We start from the raw sequence: 19,611 nt of genomic DNA on the forward strand, positions 1-19,611 counted from the left end.
TGGCTTTAATTTGGCCTTTTGTTGTTGGGATTATGTTATTATTATAACCAAATCCACCAATCTGATATTGAGGTGGTCAAGTTCATTTTTGGATTTATTTGGCTTTGTTTTTAGAAAACATTTTCACAATTTCAGAAAACGGTAACTTAAGCCACACCATGCTTTGAAAGAGATAACAGAAACCAGAATTTGAGAACGTCATTTCCACACTTGACCCATGTTTTCAAAAACCACATTTCCCATTGCTTCCCTGTTTTCTGTTTTCTTGATTCTTTCAACTCCAACAAAAAAACGTGGAGTTGTTTGCATCATCATGAGCCAAAATCGTCTCCAAGCTGCATCAGAAATGATCCATAATGTCAAAGAAACAGGTACTAATTCCATTGTTTTCATGTGGGTCATTCACTGCCCTGGAAGAAAGGGCTTTTACAGAAGCGCTTCTGGTTGAAAGTGCTCCACAGATTGGCTATAAGCCATAGCATTTATAATTCAAATTTAGGGATAGAGACAAAATTCATGGCCAAAAACATTTTCAATAATTCAACTCAGTGGACTCAATAGAGTAACTATCCAATTCGTGGACGCAAGTTCATTTTGCATTAATGATTTCTCTCATCAATTTCATTGAATCCCTTCTCTTATTTGGCCCCTTTTGGTATCCTACGAGCAAGGTAAGTCTTGCCTGCAATTAATTTAGGATCAAACATTTTGTCAATGGCTGCCTACCTTTTACTTCTATCCAATTCAAGCAAATTGAATTCTTTAGAGAATCAACAAAACTTATCAATATGGGCACTTTTCAAAACGGAATACGATTTCTTCTTTTTATAAAATTGTTCTATTTCTTTTCCACTAGGCATGATTTCTTTTTCACAAAGCTAGCTGAGGTAAGAGCTGAACAAAAGGTGGACCATAATCTAATCCTATCAAGAAGAAAGCAAAGGGGAATTGATGTACATGCTTCTGGATTGCTGCCGACATTTGGTAATTGCATTATTTAATGGAGTTTATGATTGAATTTTTTAAATTTTAACATACTCATTAAAGCTAAGATATGTTATACTTTAACCAACATAAGGACTCCAATTATCATAATCTTTTCCACTTTCCAATTTCAGTCATTCATTCCCTTAAATGGATTGCTAAATTCAGATACTCATTTCAGTGAGATTTAGGAGCTAGTCATGTTGGCCCAATCACCATGTGAACAAAGGGAAAAAGAAGAGAAGACTGGTCTTGACTTATTCAAATTCTAGAACATACAAAGAACCCAATTCTATAATATAAGTTTGGAATGAATTGACAATACAGATTTTGCCAAACTTTACCAGCAAAATCTTTTTGCCTCTTCACCGAAAGCCAGTTTTGAAGGTTGGCATGTTCTTTGAAATCATAACACATGTCATGCTCATAGTTTTTATCAATGGAACAAACAAATTTATAAGTTGTTTTCATATCCACCTCCCCTTACCAAAATAAGTTATTCATCACTCTTCAAAGTTTTGGAAGGTTTGAACTTTGCCATTTTAGTTAGCCCTCCCCACCATCTCACCTCCACACATGATAATGACACTAAACAAAAGAGTGCACATTTATAGTACATCTTTTGTTAAAATGCGAAAATTCGCATAAGAAAATGACTGATATTAAATCTTTGTATGAGGCCAAGACTAACAATCAATTTGGTTATTGGTACATGGACAATTATTTCGACTGCTTATGGTTCGTGTTTTTGGATGTCTTATCATGATAAAATGCAGTGATTTACTCAAATGTTCATATCATAATGACAGAAAATTTAGACATTTGCACTTTTTTTAGCCTCAACAGAACAGAAGCAATAAGCATTACATGAATCAAATCACATAAACTGATGTGGTTGTCTTATCATGATAAAATGCATTATTTACTCAACTATTCTTTGAGAATCATTGATTTAAACTTCATGGAACTGCAATCCGGAAAAGCTCTAGACTTGTGTATAAGAATCTAAGATCCGTGATATGGATTGAGAGTTTCACACCTAAAAAGCTAACTCATTAGGTGAAGGGACTCCCCCCTTATAAGCTCAAGACCTTCTCAATGCACTTTCGATGTAGGATCTGTAACATTAGATTGTCCTTAATAATGAAAGATAAATTCCAAATTCATGAGTTTAAATCAAACAACATATACATTTTTTTATTAATTCAATTTAGCTTGTTAATTAATGTCCATAATCAAATAATGTCATGCCCTTTGTTTAATAATAAGCTATTTTTTGCAAACTTTAATCCTTTTCATTAACATGATGTTGATGCTAAGTTGTTAATTAAATAACCTAATCATCATTCTGTTTAAGTGATGTAATTCTTTCGCAATAATATGCCAGAAAAATTATTAACAATAACCAGTAGGAATTAACATTTGGGCACATTAGTATAGATATTAATTTCACTTCAAACTGAATCAATTATAAAAAAATAACCTAAATATTTAAATAACTAAATTAACCAAGTCATTAAAGAACAATATTTGAATACAAAAGGATATATAAATTACACTTAATTTGGCATCAAAGGCAGCACATCAGCTTTTCTCAGAAACAGGTGAAAGCCCAACTATATTGGACTCATGCATTAGCCTAATTTTCCAAGCCCGACCTGAAACTTACGGAAAATGAAAGTCATGTCATTGTTATATATCATATAGAAATGTGACTTAAAACTTGATTTGTTGTCACTCCATTATCAGAAAGAACAGATTTCTTTCAGTATTAATAATGGAAAAGCAATGTTGATACCATAGAATTCTATGATGATTATTACAACAAGGTTAAATGACAAGAACCAAAGGTAATCAGAATGGCATCAAGAAACCCATATGCTACCATTTCAGGAGAGTTATTCCGTTCTACAAGTTTTGAGAAACCAAATTGAAAGGTTCCATTTCCAAAAATGTATCATTTATATCCTTTTTATTCCAGCATTGAAGAACAATACTGTTGGGGTTAAGAACGCTTAGCTGAAGCACCCAATTGTCTGGATATTAAAACTTCCTCCCCAATTATGCCCTTATGATCCAAGTAACGACGATTTAATGCAAATAACACATGCATATATATATGTATCAAAAATATGAAATACAAAATAAGAGTAAGTAAGAAAAATTATGGACTCCTTTTGCTATTTCTTTCTACTTGTTGAATCCTCACAAAGTACCCCAAGTGTGATACCTCTAGATCGATACACACAGGATCTCTCGCTGATTGGAATTAACCCACTACAATGGAATCAAGAACAATTTCTTCCTTGGGATGGCAGAGAATATCGGTGGCTAGTGTTTTCTTATAATTATACTCTTCTGAAATAATAAACCCTAAGCCTCCTTTAAATAGCCGCCAAAATTGGATTAGTAGGCAATACCTGGAATATCTTAAGTTATTTTCTGATGGATTAACTAATAACTAAACTTAGCCCCATTTGAGTGCTAGCTCAATTTGGGTCCAAGTTTAATTATTAAATTCATTTATAAAGCCTCATTTTTTGGACTTAATTTTTAATTAATTAATCAACAATTAATTAATTTATTCAATTACAAAAATACATTTTTAACCAATTCTACTAATTAGTCAATTAGGACTTCCGGAAACTTTAATATCCTCATTAACTCTTTAATGAGAAAGTCCCTGATTCACATCAAGCTTAGAGATTCATAATGTGTGTGACCTTTCTAGGTTCATTTATCAATTGTCAGTAAAGTAAGTATCAACTCTTGATATCCATCTTCCTTACAGACCGTGAATGACACTTAATAGTATATCATGGCCCCCAATCAATGAATGAAGTGGGATCATATGAACTTGTAAAATTGAGTATTTTAGTCATGTCACCTCATTCTCTCCGATGTCGTGTTCCGATAAAGTGCAGACCATGGTATAATCAAATCCCTAACTTGATCATATAATCGGATCATCTTAAAATGTGGAATTGTGTTTCTATGAAATTATTCATTAAACACAAATGCTTTGGCCAAAGACTTCCTCCACATTCGTTGATCCCTTGGAACACTCAAGCTCATAATATCTAAGCCATCAGATTCCTTATTGAATACACATATGACTCCATACATGATTAACTCATGACCAACAAGCACTACACACTAGTTATAAACAATCTAGTGATAACGTATTGAAGAACCACGAGCACCCATTCACAAAACATGATTGCATCTCAGGTATAAGGATAAAGTGACACTAATGCACATAACGATGATCATTGACTGAAGATATTATACTCATGTGATCAATCGTCCATTGGTCACGTTTGATGCTTCGTTCTCTAATAAATCACCTCATTGCTCGTGCCCTTATGATATGAGTCTCATCACCCAACCATCAACATCTCATGATAATCAATGGCGGAACACAATAATGTTGATCTTGCGATAATATTGCCTCTGATTATTATCACATCTGATTAGGAACATACTTAAGAGCGAGTCACATGAAAGAATCCTGATACCCATATTCTCAAACTCTTTAAAAATAGTATTCTTTCCAGAATAAGCTCAGGGACATACGCAACTTAATTAAATATAGATGACACAAAGTAGCGTAAAATAATCGTCATTTTATTAATGGTAAAACATTACAAAATTTATATATAAATGTTGCCCTAAATCTTACATCTATAGTTGGTTTTAGGGCACATACACTAACAAATACCACCTCTCAGAGTCTCAGCTACAAGTACCAATACTGATTTTCCATAAGAAGAGCCCACCATATGGTCGAACGATGATTGGTAATAAATCTCTTGATGTGGTTGCAACATGGTCACAGCTCTTTCCTTATTTAAGGCTCACAATTTCCTGTATTCAGTAAATAGTTCTTCAAAGGCATATTTACTGTCAACTGCTATTCCTAGCTCAAACTACAAAATTCCTGTTAAAAGATGAACCATTTTTGGTTGGAGAAGCTCATGCTGCAGCGATGGAAAAAGGTGGCTGCAGCAACCTTGATGAAGACCTCTAAACGTGTGGCAGAGAACTATCGCCACGGCGGTGGCATTCGTTGGGTGATAGACGATTGCTGCAGCGACCGTTTCTATCGCTGCAGCGTGAGTTAAATTCCTTGAAGAGATTGAATTGTTCAGGTTTCTTTTTGGACAGCAGTTTAAGTTGGTTAAGGAAGTTAACTACCAAACTTTTTTTAACCGCTAAGGAGTTATTTTGAGTTCTCTCTTTAGATATTCTATATATATGTAATTTGTGTTAAACTGTTTAGAAATGTGCGTATCTTTGTGAAAGTTGTATCTGAAGTATTTTAAGTTGAATACAATTCCTCTTTTATTCAACCAGTTCATCATTATTCTTTAAGCGTAAACAAACTATTTTTTGGTTCCAATTCTAACAATTCCGTTCACATTAGGTATTGTTTTTCTGACCTCGTGTTTTGACAGGCCCCTAATTTAAGGTTCATGGCGAAGAGAAGGTAAAGAAACAGAAACACAAGAAAACTGAGTGGTATGCGCTTTAAGTCTATATCCAATTGCAGAGACTATGTTTACTAAGACGAAAGAATTAAAAAGTGCAGAAGCAATAAGTATTAGACCTTCACTAATAACTTATCCATATGAAAGTGCATAATTTGTCCAGGACAGACTTCAAGACGCCATAACTATAATGTTTATCTTGTTCCCTGAATCACTCCAATTCAGGACTTCACGGAAGAACATGTTCTTTTCCTATGTCTGGTTTCGAGTTTGGATTCACTCAAAAAAATCAATTATTTTTTCAGAGCTATCACAATTACCAGATGATCTTATCTGTTCTCGGGGTGACTAAATTCATTCAGTAGACCATTGCTTGTTTTCTGAAAACTGTTACAGTATATCACCGTCTGCATGTAGATGCTTATTTAAACTGCACAAAGCACCATAAATTTCCTTTCTTTGCACATGCCTGGTGTCTTTGGCTAGAAACTCATGAACCCTGTTCGCAATCTGAATTGAGCTACAACCAGGAACTTTTTCCACCCCATGCTGTCTCATTGCCACCCTGAAGCTTGAAAACTCTTCCCACTGTCCAGCTGCTGCACTCAAATTTGAAACCAACATTAAATAGTCAGGATTTGAAGGCTCCTGATCCAAAAAAATTTTGCCCACTGATTCTAACATCTCTCCACTTCCATGGGTCTTACAAGCACTAAGCAACGTGGCCCAAATGACAGCATTTGGTTTCAGATGCATGCTTTCAATGAACCTGGCTGCTTCTTCTAACTTCCCTGCTCGGCCAAGAAGATCAATCATGCAACCATAATGCTCAATTCGGGGCTTAATGTTATACTCCTCTACCATCTGTTTATATACCCATTTACCCTCTTCTACCAATCCTCCATGTGTACAAGCTGATAAAACGGCAATGAAAATGACATGATCTGGTTTTATTCCATCAAATTTCATTCTAGGAAACAGATTTAGAGCTTCACTACACTGCCCATTAACGGCTAGGCCTGAGATCATTGCTGTCCATGTGATTATACATCTATTATCCATCTTATCAAAAACTGCTTTTGCACTTTCCAAATCTCCACATTTTGCAAACATGTCTATCAAAGCATTTCCTAATGGAATCGACAATTGAAACTTCTTTTTCTTAATGTAGGAATCAATCCACTTCCCATGTTCCAAGGAACCCAAATGAGAACATGCAGAAAGCACACTAGTTAAAGTTGAGTGATCAGGCTTGCAATTGCCCTCAGTTAACATTTGATGAAATACAGAAAGGCCTAGATCAAACTTCTTGTTATTAACATAACCAGAAATCATTGCATTCCATGTAACTACATATTTAAATGGCATCAGATTAAAAAAGCTACTTGCAGATTCAAGATCGCCAATTGTTGCGTATCCTGATATCAAGGCTGTCCAAGAAACAATACTTTTCTCTTGCATCTGATTGAAAATGCACTTTGCAGCCTCCATATCCCCTATTCTCGCATACCCAGAAATCATAGAGTTCCAAGAAACCTCATTTTTCTCTGGCATCTTCTCAAAAACAGAACGAGCCAACTCCATATTCCCCTCTTTCGAAAGCCCCGAAACGACAGAATTCCAAGTGACAATACTCCTCTCAGGCATAAAATCAAACAAACCCATTGCACAATCAATCTCACCATGCTCCATATATGCGCCAATCATCAAATTCCAAGAAACAACATCTCTTTTAGTCATTTCTTCAAACACCCTCCAAGCTAATCCTGAACTCTTGCCGCATTTCGCATAAAAATTCAAAAGATTATTCCGCACAAACACACTAGAACAAAAGCCCATCTTCACAATCTCACTATGGACTGCTATACCACACTTCCAGGCCTCAAATGACTCAAAACATTTCAAAATAAAACTAAAAGTATAGCTATTAGGTGCGACCATTGAGGCCTTCATTTGATTGTAAACAAGCAATGCATCTTTGTATGTTTTTCCTAGAAAGCATTTTATGATTGTATTGTATGAAATGGTGTTGGGGTTTTGTAAGTTTAGGAATATTTTGATGGTGTACTGCAGTGAATCAAGTTGTGAGGAGAGAGTGATGAGCTTGGGCATTACAAAATTGCTGTGTTGTAGCTTTTGAATCAAAATCTGAAGATGGGTTTGTTTCAGTTGTTCGATAGTTTTGCATTTTTGTAACTTTTTGAGAATTTTTTGCTCCATTTTTGAGGGACTCGTTTTCAAAATACTGTTAGCCTAGTCAAAGGGAATATATATGTAGAATTTTAAGAAGTGAAAATTCCCTCCAGGACAAATGAAAATAACAATGATGTCCCAGAACCCACGAGTTATTACAAATTGCCTCCAGCAAGAAATCCAACAAAACCATCCAAACTTCCTCAAGCAAAACTCAGATTATTTCCCAAATCAACCTAATTGGTCTCACCTTATAAGAAAACACCTCTCTCAAAATTCACCGGAACAAGCCCTTGGTATATATAAACAAATTCGCCTTAAAGGAGCCTACATTTTAGGAGTAGTCCCTTTAATTTTCAAGGCGTGTGGGTCTTTATTGAGTCTTGATTACGGCAAAGCTTTGCACGCTGAGTCAATCAAATTTGGTGCTGATTTTGATGTAATGATTGGAACTTCATTGATTAATATGTATGCTAAATGTAGCGATATACCAGCGTCGCGTCAGGTGTTTGATTATATGCCTGAGAGAAATGTTGTAACTTGGAATGCGATGATTGGTGGGTATTTGAAGCATGGACATATAGATTCTGCATCGATTTTGTTTGATCAGATGTCATTAAGGACAGAAGTTACTTGGATAGAGATGATTGATGGGTTTACGAGAAGTGGGGATACGGTTAAAGCTAGATACTTGTTCAACAGGGTTCCCCTTGAATTGAAGAATGTGGTGACATGGACTGTGATGGTTGATGGGTATACAAGCAACGGAGAAATGGAGGCAGCCAGGGAACTATTTGAGGAGATGCCAGAAAGGAATTGTTATGTATGGTCATCGATGATTTCTGGGTATTGCAAGAGAGGTGATGTAAAGGAGGCTAAGGCTATGTTTGATCGAATCCCGGTTAGGAATTTGGTGAACTGGAATTCATTGATTTCTGGGTATGCACAAAATGGTTTTTGTGAGGAGGCCCTGGAAGCATTTAGCAAAATGCAAGAAGAGAGGTTTGAGCCAGATGAAGTTACTTTTGCAAGTGTTTTATCAGCTTGTGCTCAGTTGGGTTCTTTGGATGCTGGAAGAGAAATCCACAGTATGATTAATCATAATAGAATAAAGCTTAATCAGTTTGTTTCGAATGCCTTAGTTGATATGTATGCGAAGTGTGGGGATTTAACCAATGCTAGATTGATCTTCGAAGGAATGGCGCATAGCAGCAGTGCGTGTTGGAATTCTATGATCTCAGGTTTTGCCATACATGGAAAGTGCAGAGAGGCTCTTCAGTTTTTCGGAAGAATGGAGTGTTCAAATGAGAAACCTGATGATATCACATTTTTGTCCGTTCTCTCAGCTTGTGCCCATGGCGGTTTTGTTGATGAAGGCTTGGAAATCTTCTCCAGGATGGAGAAATATGGCTTGGCAGCACGCATAAAACATTATGGATGTTTGGTTGACCTTTTGGGACGTGCAGGAAGATTGAAAGAAGCTTATGATTTAATAAAAAAAATGGCGATGAAACCAAACGATGCTATTTGGGGGGCTCTGCTTGGGGCTTGCCGGATTCATGTGGATGAAGATATGGTTCAGAAGCTTATGGAAGAGTTAGCCCCATCAAATTCTGGCTTGGATTCCGGTGATGATTCACATTATGTGCTGCTATCAAACATATATGCTGCTTCTGATAGATGGGAGAGGGCTGAAACAATGAGAAAAGTCATGCAAGATAAAGGACTTCAAAAAATTCCAGGGCGCAGTGCAGTTATGCTCAGCAACACTGAGCGACAGTTTTCTGAGAGAAGTTAGATGATAGGCTTCAATTATATTTGTTGTTAAAATTGCAGTCCTGAAGATATTCAACCCTTGAATTTTATTCAGTTGAAAAGGTAACTTGCAGGGAGCTTTTGTCGTTGGTAAAACCAGCAAATTTCTGTACTGCTGAATACCAAATTACCAATCCTCAGTGCTCTGTAGATATACACCTTGTAACTTCTATTAGAACATTTACCCAAATGATATTATTGAACAAAAATTGAAAGTTCTATTTTGAAGTTAATTTGCGCTGCAAATACACTCTCCTTTGTGTAATAGTTAAAAATTACATCATGAAAGGATATAAACACTATCTCCGATTCTCTGTGCAATCTGAATTCAGAGATTTAACTAGACAACACGAAATGACTCTGCTATCCTCTTCAAATCCTTGTAGTGCCTCTTCCATTGAAGACCTACAACATATAGCAGCATCATAGTCTTTGCATCTATTGATATAGTTCTTAATTTATGTACGAAGGTGTAAAAGTAGGGTAAAAAACCATACCACTTCCAGTTACATTGAACATGTATAAGCGATTTCCAGCAGCTGTTGCTGTAATCAGTACGTGAGGTGGCTCCAACTCGTATTGATAGTATGTTCGCCCAGAGTGTTCAGCCACATTCGTGCTTAAAACCTTGCCCTCTACATTCTCCCCTATCACTTCCGGTCCAAATGCATTAATCACTTTCTCTGGAGGTCCAATCTTTTCAATCGTAGCATCATCACCAAGATCTATATATCACAGAAAATGATGCTAATATGTAAATCATTGAAAAATGTGGCCAGAGTTTGTTCTCATTAAATTTGTAGTCGAATTGTTTCAGCTCAGAATGTGTTTAAACTTTTTAAGTATTAATATTCAATAGCAGAAAACGACCAGAAACAAAAGTTAGCACAATAACAATTAACTTACTATCAGCAAATCTGAGAACAGGTGCCACGATGACAAACAAGCGCCCTTCCTTCGGACTGGCAAATCTCAAGTCAATCTCAGTGCCACCTAAATCCGCAATTGATACTGGAACCTGTGGCAAAGATAAACAGACGACTCCAAGGAATTTATGATGTTATAGAAAGAGAAAAAAATATGGAAAACGCGAGAACAACTTTAATAGGGAGTTGAGAGCTAAAAGTATAGTGCCAAGTCTTTAGCTCAAGAAGATTATTACCTCTTCCCATTCTTGTGGCACTGAAAATGCGTAAGGAATGATTGGACTCCATCCAACACCATGGCCTCCAGATTTATCATCTGGTCTGCGATAAGTCCTCCAACCTGTCTGAGCATATAATTTCTAAAGAAGGTGACCATTACTTTACAAATGAAAAATGGGACAAGAAATAGAAGTCATCATGTTAAACTAAGTTTCAAGCGATGCAGCAAAAAATTCCAATTCTGAGCCATTTGCTGGCTATATTCTTATGTTTCCAATCTAACAACTCTTTCGAGCTCTGTTTAGATCTTAAATCCCAAATTACATATAAAGAGATAGATGATATCAAGAAAGGTGCCAACAATCATAAACTCTGGTATCACAATTCTAAATGTTAAGACAAAATGGATTATAGAAATATTAAAACCAACCTTGTTCATCTGGTTCAGACAAGCCGGGTATCCGTCCAGCTAAAGGGCCTTGTTTGACAACAGCCAATCCATCTCCTGGAAATCCCAGAATTGTAGAAGAAATCAAAGAAGCGCCGGAGAGTAAAACTGATCTTCTCTTCACATCCCCAGTCCTGTATAACTCAGTTTCCCCGTCTCCATCAACCAATTCACTTCCTCTTGAACATGCAACGCTAGTTTTAAAACTTGACAGCCTCCTTTCTGTGTGCTGATAATATCTCCAACTACAAGAAAAGCTATAGCTTGTGAACAAGGTTGTTCCCATTTCTCTCGAAATGAGAAAACTGCAATGTTTATTTCCAGACTTCTCTCGAGTTTTGGTTTATGTTTGTCAAATAAATAATTAATTAAAGTTAAAAGAATAGTCGTAGAAACTGAAGGTTTTTTGTGGACGTGGTGTTTCAATCATGTCCTCACTGGATTCTTTCTGATAGAAAATCTTTGGCTTAACACGTGGCAGTAGAAACGTTTTTGGGCTGACCCGGCCCATCTTAACTTTAGCTGTTCGCCCCCACACCATTCTCTAAAACCAATTTATGAGAAAATGAGGAAGCAAACAATGAACTAGAAAATCTATGAACACCATTAACCGTTTGGTGACGTGGAGACTTGAATGAAATATATAGCCAAATTATAATCAGTAGCTATAGTACCATTAACCATTTCTTTTACAGAGTATACAAGAACTTTAAGGCTTAAGCTGTCTATACAAGATTAAATTTGTAAAAATTATAAGAAAAGAAGAATATGATTATTAGTCTACCAAGAGAAAATAATCTACAACATTAAAAGAATTAGTGGCACCACAGGAAGCTAAATAGTTTTAGCCCAGTATTCGGAAAGCTTGAGATTTAATGGAACTGCAGGGATGTGCTCAGAAAAAATACAGTTACGTGTGACGATCCAAATCACGTTCAAGGCAATGGCAAAGGAAGTTTCCAGTTGGTGAATTCAACCAAGTCTCTATTCACAATAGATCCATTATGCAGCCAGAATGTCTCAGCTGACAGGTGAAATTGCCTCACTTTCCTCTGTAGTTCCCACAATATTCCTTGCATTGCAGAACATGGTTCTGATTCTGGAGCATAGACCCATAAGCACCTTATTTGTCTACCATGGGCTATCATCCACTCAATGTCTTCATCTGAAGAGCAGATCCAAAGTTTAGTTGTATGGTGCTAAAAAGTAAGTGAAGCAAGAAGCAAAGATTGCTTAATCTGACCTGGTATAGAAGCTAGATAATCCAAAAGTTGGGGACCAATATGAGTAGATGGCAATTTGATTGATATCTGGGTGTAGTCAATGACATTCTGAAAAGGAAATTCTGCTTCATCCGATAAAATAACTGGGACACACTCCTGCTCAGAAGAAACCATTCCCATTATCTAAATTGATCGATCACAAGATTTAGGGGAGAGAAAACAACTAGTGAAAAGAGAGGACAGACCACAAAAAATGACTCGTAAAACCGAAGTGTCCATGATGACTCCCCACGTGGAGCAAGACAGAACTTGGCATTGCGCAGGTGTTGAAAATAGTCCATCCTTCCCAGTTTTTCTGAGCCTTTGAACTTTAAATCTGGCGATTCCAACTGTTTATAATATCAAAATGCATATATTTATCTTGCTTAAAAACATACAAAGTAAAAACTATCAAAATTCAGAGCTTGATAGTAGGATCAATTCTGCTTAAGCAACCTAAATATAATGGAGAAAAGACAAAAAATTACGATAAAAAGAAAAGGACATAAAAAATTGTTGCCTAACCAAGGAGCATATAAGAACATCATAGAAGTGCAACTCTCGGCAATTCAATGAAATTATTGAATACTTCAAGTAAGTAAACAACAATATAATATGTAAGCCTTTGGTTCACTCTTTAAAATGTCATTTGCTTTTCCCAATAAAGTTAAACAGTAATATTGGTGTTTGGTTCACATTTATTTCTTTATTTTCAAAATATTATTATATTTTATTCAATTCTTTTTAAACCCCCTAGGTTTGTTAATTTAATTAAACATCCCCAAATTTTTTTTTTACAAATTGACAAAAACACTCCAGTAACCCACATTTGCCAGATTCTGGTCACCACCGTCGGAAACTGGCCGGAATCTGGTATAATGGCGCACTATTGGCTGGATATGGCCGATAATGCGTCGATCTAGCCTTTTCCGACTAGATCTACTACCAAAACGGCCAAATCTTTGGCCGTAGCCAATCGTCAACGGCGACCATACCTTTGGCCGTCGTTAACGACCAAATGCGGTGGATCTGGCCGGAAAAGGCCATGTCGACGACTCTGGCCACCCTCCGGCGGTGGTGGCCAACTATCGGTATTTAATGGGGGGTGGGAGTGTTTTTGTTCATTTTCAAAATTTTATTATAGGGGTGTTTAGTAAATAAACAAACTTAGAGAGTATTTTTGTTAATTTTCATATCCTACATCGTAATAACCATCCAATTTTATTTTTTTCAAAATATTATTCTAAAAAGTATCAGAATAATGAACCAAGTGCACCCTAAATGATTCTGAATTTAGGCACTAAGAGGAATCAAAGAACAAGCCAAATACAATTACCACTACCACAAGAGTTTATAGCTGAGCACTGTAAATTTAGTGAATCGTAGTTCCTCATCATAGGAAATCTGTTCGTGATTCAAATACTCTAATAAACCAAAAATAAATAGAAGACGTAAAGTTTGGCAAAAAGATATCTTCATTCAGATGATCAATTAGACTCAGAGGATTACATACCTTATCTGGATATTGATTTGCAAGCTCAATCAACCGAAGACGGCCAGCCTTCCCTTGTGCACGACCTAAATAATTAGCCAAATACTTCCGTTTTGATAGAGGCAAAGGCTGGACTAAGGTAGGCCCATGTTTCGTCATCCCATCATCAACATTTCCAGGAATGATGATATCTTTCCATGTATTAAAGGCACTTGTGTCTCTCTTATCAGTTCGATCCCCCTGCACTAAAACACAAACCAACAATCTTTGGTCAGAAACTAAGGGCGGAGGATAATAAAATTAGAACCAATGGACAGTAGACACTACATGGAACCTACCAAAAAAATTCAATATTGGTAAGCAATGCCGACCCATTACAGGAATATTATGAGCAAATGAAAGAACATATAGTAACAGAAGAAAAGAACTCATAACGAAGAAGTCAACATCCAAGGATCAGAAAGAAAATGCCACAATAAGACAATAATAATGGTTCTTCCCAAAGTGAAGCAACAGATTGGAAACTTGAAAGTTCACTACATGATCAGTTTCTATGCCATAACAAAACAACTACCAATTGGCTATCCGACAAAAATAATGCCTGCTACCAGGTTATTATCATCCGCTTCAAGTTCCACATTCTTGAAGTAATTGCAAAAAGGGCACTTCAACATCATTAGGTGTTTTTTACATTGAACTAGTGCAAGAGCCAAGAAGTAAGAAACCAGATTCAATAGCATAACTGAATATATACAACAGAGAGGATACAATTTGCTGAGAAGGATAATACCTCAGGAGTAAGAATTATGGAGCGATTTATGTATCTTGCCCAAGATCTAAATAAGTGAGCTCCAGCACCACTACAATAGCAGAAAAACATCCAAATTTGTATTAATACAAAGAAAAAACCCAAAATATGAATAAACAGTAGAAAAAAACCATAAATTAAATATATACATGTACAAGGTTAGCAATATCACAACAACAAGAATAAAGGAGATCATCTTGTACAAATTAAGTTCTTACAAACAACTCTTTCTGTTAAAAAACTGACAAAGGTCAGTTTTTTGCTTACATGACATAAGTAATATGAAACAGAAACGAATAACAATACTTCAGCAATATAATAATACAAATTTAAATTCAGTTATAAACTAGTAATATCTTTGGTAAAAGATAAATTCCTTAATTCATTAGAAGAAAAAGAGAAAGACTTATTTCTTGCTCCTTCTCTTTCTTTATTTACTCTTTCCATAACATTAAACATCTTGACTTGTTCTCCACTTGTGCTAATGCATTTGAGGAGGCTCAAGCTTATATTGCTTTAGTCTAATATTGAAATCAATTAGTTTTTACTAAAAGGAGATGCAACAACAACAGGATCATTACCAGGACTTCGCTATGTCATCAAAATGCCACAAGTTGTCTTGCCTCAATAGAAGCAACTTAAAACACACACACACAAATGCACTTTATTTAAAGAAGAATTCCAAACTAGCATCCCCAAACTTTAGTTTGAGTGAGATTCAATCCCAAGATCTCTAATGCTCTACAAAAGATCTTACCAGTTGAGCCAGCTAAAGTCAACAGACACAGGAATGCACTTACAACAATATTACCATTAACTCATCCATCTTAGATCACCAAAAAATAAAAATAAAACAGACAGAATCCAAACAATTATACCTTGGGAAGACGAATATGTGGTCACGGCCACCTGAACGCCTAAAATATGGCATTTGACTTAAGACCTGAAAACAACAGCTTTAACAAAATGACCACATAACAACTCAACATCAAACAATGGAAAATGAATACTTTTACCTTGACATAGGTTTGGTTAATCTCCTTATCATTAAGACCTCCCATCATCCTAACACATTTTACATATGCAGGTACGAAGAATAAATCCGCTTCCTCTTTCTTTCTCGTTCGAAATCTTGATTGTAGAAGCAGCCTATGTATTTTAACCTACAATTTAAACACACATAAACAAAACTAAATTACAACTATCACCAAACTAACACAAATTAACGCTTAAAATATCGTTTTAGTGAGAATGCTACATTACTTGGATACCAATCCTCGTAACATTACTGTTTTCACAATATTAAACTAAAAATAAACAACTAGTACCATTTTGAAGTAACATTTACCTTTCAGCTAAACACAATTAGATCAATCAATTCTTATTAAACAATGACTTTAATGAGCACAAAATCCTAAGTCTTAATCCAATTTTAGATATTCAAAAACTACCTGAGTGCCCCACTGGCCTTTAACGCAAGAATCAGCAGAGATGGTTCCATCACGACCATACAACAAAGATTTTAAGCCATCGATCTCGTTCTCGTCGTAGATGTAGATCTTGAGGGAGAGTTGGGAGCCGTAGCCTCTCTGAGGCCAGGAGAGCGATCCTCCGCTGTGGGATATGCGTAGGAGGTTTTCTGGCGATGAACGGTCATGATTGAGTAATGAGGAGTAGTTGCAGGGAGAAAGTGTTTGGTCGAAGAGTCTGGTGAGAATGAAAGTGGCGGTTACTAGGAGGAGAGCGCCGATCTGGTGCGTTCGGGTGCATGGACTGTGGTGGTAAGGAGTGAAGATTCTTTTGTTGTTTATGCTTCCCATTTCGCTACCTCGATCGCTATAGTAGCTTTCAGGAAGGGAAGTGGTTTCGGGATGAATTAGACGGTAACCATAGCAAAGAACAAGTGATGAAAAACGGCACCGTTTGCATGATCGAATTTTAATTTGAAGTTAATATTTTAATAGTAACAAAACTCGAACCATAATACAATCTTATGGATAAAAAATTTAATCATTGATTGCTTTTATAGGAATTTTTTTCTTGTTAATTGATGGTTAGAGTGCAAAATTCTACTATGAAAACACGATTGTTAGACATAAAATTTGAATATAATTTTTATTTTAAAAGTTAATATAAAATTAAAAAATAATTAATAAAAATTATAATTATAATTTAATTTTTAATCCGAAAACAATATTTAAATATGATATAACAATTATTTTTAAATAACAAATATAACAGAGTTTAACTTTTCCATGACCAATTAAAACTATTAGTCATTACAGACATGGCTGTTGGAGCGAAAAAATAAAAAATCATAATAGTTCAAGTTCTTGTTATATTTCAATAAAGTTTTCTTTAAGCCTTGTTTTATTCCATTATATCATTTTTGGCTTGCATAATACATAAACAAACACTAATTATTAAACCACTCAAATAAGCTCAGTTAACATTACTACAGACTCGCCTAATCTCTCCCTGTGAACCAGTTTTGACGCCAATTTTCCCCATCTTCACCATCGCTTTAGCAAAATCTGCCAGGAAATTTTGTCCTGACCCAATATAAGACTCAAGAATCTGCCTTGTATTATTGTCATCGTAGAGCCTCGCATCAGACGCAATCACGGCGAATCCATTTTTGATGTTGACAAAAACCTGATCATCGAACTTGAATTCCGTTACTGGATCAAGAGGTATTTTGACATTTGGGTCGCCATTAAAAGGGCAATTCGCTTTAAGTTCTCGGAGGAAACCAGGATCGATCGAGGGATCAGAACCACCGCTGGGGGTAAAGTTGTAGAGTCGTTTTTGCATGAAGAAACAAGCTGTGAGGCCGATTGTATGCGCACCTGAAACCATGCAAAATATTACTTCACCTTTAAGATTCAGAACAAAATCTATCAGATTTAGAAAATGAAGTATGCATATATGATATATACCGCCGCTGAGAAGAACCAAGTCTCTATCGGAAAGACCCTTTTGCTGGAACCTGGATTTAAGAAGCTGAATTGAGTCATCAACATCGGGAAGATTGGCAGCCAGAGATTTACTTGAAACTCGTCCATCTCTTCGACCAGTTGGAACTTCATAAAATTGCCCATTAACCTGGCAATTAAACATATTAAGATTGAGGGTTAATTTAATTTCCTTTATCAGATCCTTTAGCATTAAACTCGTCTGTTTCCTTCAGAAAATATTAAATACATTACCGTAAAATGATATAAACCCTTACAATCGAGCGACTGTTTAATGAATAAAGCGAAAGCCTGAAATAGATTATATATCTTACCAAAGACACAGCATCTCTAGCGGCCAAAGCCACAATGTCCGCACAGGAAACAACTCCAGGGCAAACGCTTTCCAGCATTTTTTTGGCCTCTTCTATAATTTCATAACCGCCAACTCCTAAATTTCCTCTTGCTCCTCGCTCGCCTTCAGCACCATTGTTAATCAGAATTGACCCGTCACAGCCCTGAAATAAAATATCCATTAGATTTTGTGCATGAGAAAGATTAAGACGGAGAGAGAGACATGGAATTAATAAATGACCTTAACAAAGCAGTCATGAAACTGAAGCCTTAATAAAACTGCAGGATTTCCAGGGTCTCGCTTAAAGTTTTCATCAACAACGGAGTGCACAATGGACTCGGCAGTGGGGCATGTTTGTGAGTAGAAGCCCACTAGAAGTTGCCCTTGTGAAGAACTGAAAAGGCTATGAATAAAAACGAGAGCAAAAAGCAGAGGCTTCGAATTGTAATTCAGCATTTTGAAAGATGATGACCAGAGAAACTGAGTGTTATATCTTTATATAGAGTTGGGTTATACACGTGAAATGAAATGTGTCCATCATTTTCTGTCTTTTCCCTTATTTTCTTGGGAAATGTTTTTGATTTTTCAACAAAGTTCCAACATAAATTTGTGGGTCTTTTAACATGTAAACCTGAAAGCATATGGAGATTAATTAAGAGAAATAATCTGATACTGTTTTTGGGAAGTACTTTCGGTGCTAAAGATTAAAGAATACTATCCTACATTTATAGTTCATATAGAGATTTTCATTTTCTGATATTTAGAAAGTCTTTAGAAATCGTCATCTCATGACATGCTTGACTAATAGTTAGCTGGAACTGGCACGTAGTAAAGAACTTGCTATCTTTAGAATATGGAGTAGCTGAAGCTAGCTGGGTGGCTGAAGTACGTAGTTTCAAAGTAACGCTTATTTTGGTATCATTATCTGCAAATTATGGCAACCGGGCATCCTTCTCAGGGGAAGAAGACACTTTTCATTCAAATTTTCTTCAACTTTATTGGGTTAGGTTGTAGGAAGCTGGTAGTTTTTGTCTGAGATATAGAGTCCAAAGTATATGGTTGACTCAGATTTCTGATATAATTGAAGAGAATGGTGTTATGTGTTTATCTCTCTAGATTGACAAAGAAGTCAACAAAGTACATTTCTCTTCTGAGTCAATCTTGAAAACAATATGGCTAAATTAAATTATGTGTTTGCCATACAGCTTTCATGCAAATATAGAGTAAACGACTTTTCCCACCCAAGGTTAACACTTTTCCAACCCAAAAGTTTCAAAATACACTTCACTTTCTCAGCTGGTATTCGATTAGTTACCAAGAGCCAGAGTAAGAAAAGTTTCGTAGAGTGAAGGCCGATAGATTAAATGGTAGTAACTGATTGAATATTCGTCATTGAAATTAGTTGGAAATTAGCTAAGAACATGAAACCCTAATTTTGCAGTGGTCAATAATCGGTGAGAATTCAGGTACTAGAGTGAAAGTGGTTTTGTAAAGAAAAGACCGGAGGTTCAAATGGTATTGAGTCTATTGACGGAGAGAATTTTGGTGCTAGAGTTAGCTGGAATCGGCTTTGGATAGTAACAATATAATAACTTTAGGTGGAAAAGTGTCATTAAGGTAAACCTTGGGTGGGAAAAAACCATTTACTCTACAAATATATCCATA

General features: G+C 36.0%; 5 protein-coding genes across 5 annotated transcripts; 1 reads left to right on the top strand and 4 right to left on the bottom strand.

Annotated features, from left to right (window-relative positions):
- Positions 1-5,515: 5,515 nt before the first annotated feature.
- On the bottom strand, positions 5,516-7,694 carry LOC116106391 (pentatricopeptide repeat-containing protein At1g08070, chloroplastic-like). Its single transcript, XM_031392759.1, has one exon. The coding sequence runs from the start codon at positions 7,692-7,694 to the stop codon at positions 5,865-5,867; it is 1,830 nt and encodes a 609-aa protein (XP_031248619.1). The 3' UTR covers positions 5,516-5,864.
- Positions 7,695-7,824: 130 nt separating this feature from the next.
- On the top strand, positions 7,825-9,492 carry LOC116106326 (pentatricopeptide repeat-containing protein At3g21470). Its single transcript, XM_031392689.1, has one exon. The coding sequence runs from the start codon at positions 8,110-8,112 to the stop codon at positions 9,463-9,465; it is 1,356 nt and encodes a 451-aa protein (XP_031248549.1). The 5' UTR covers positions 7,825-8,109; the 3' UTR covers positions 9,466-9,492.
- A 202-nt stretch (positions 9,493-9,694) lies between these two features.
- On the bottom strand, positions 9,695-11,448 carry LOC116106328 (psbP domain-containing protein 4, chloroplastic). The gene is made up of 5 exons (XM_031392691.1): positions 11,058-11,448; positions 10,645-10,748; positions 10,389-10,500; positions 9,980-10,207; positions 9,695-9,887 (listed from the first exon to the last, which is right to left on the bottom strand). The coding sequence occupies exons 1-5, from the start codon at positions 11,359-11,361 to the stop codon at positions 9,823-9,825; spliced, it is 813 nt and encodes a 270-aa protein (XP_031248551.1). The 5' UTR covers positions 11,362-11,448; the 3' UTR covers positions 9,695-9,822.
- Positions 11,449-11,658: 210 nt separating this feature from the next.
- Positions 11,659-16,457, bottom strand: LOC116106325 (probable glucuronosyltransferase GUT1). Its single transcript, XM_031392688.1, has 8 exons — positions 16,089-16,457; positions 15,654-15,800; positions 15,516-15,580; positions 14,620-14,689; positions 13,851-14,069; positions 12,544-12,687; positions 12,319-12,454; positions 11,659-12,240 (listed from the first exon to the last, which is right to left on the bottom strand). The coding sequence occupies exons 1-8, from the start codon at positions 16,455-16,457 to the stop codon at positions 12,011-12,013; spliced, it is 1,380 nt and encodes a 459-aa protein (XP_031248548.1). The 3' UTR covers positions 11,659-12,010.
- Positions 16,458-17,079: 622 nt separating this feature from the next.
- Positions 17,080-18,402, bottom strand: LOC116106327 (peroxidase 43-like). Its single transcript, XM_031392690.1, has 4 exons — positions 18,187-18,402; positions 17,927-18,109; positions 17,577-17,742; positions 17,080-17,486 (listed from the first exon to the last, which is right to left on the bottom strand). Exons 1-4 carry the CDS (start codon positions 18,400-18,402, stop codon positions 17,080-17,082), a joined length of 972 nt encoding a protein of 323 aa, XP_031248550.1.
- Positions 18,403-19,611: the final 1,209 nt, after the last annotated feature.

The sequence above is a fragment of the Pistacia vera genome, unplaced genomic scaffold (genome assembly GCF_008641045.1).
Source record: "Pistacia vera cultivar Batoury unplaced genomic scaffold, PisVer_v2 Contig512, whole genome shotgun sequence".
In the NCBI taxonomy this organism is placed as follows: Eukaryota; Viridiplantae; Streptophyta; class Magnoliopsida; order Sapindales; family Anacardiaceae; genus Pistacia; species Pistacia vera.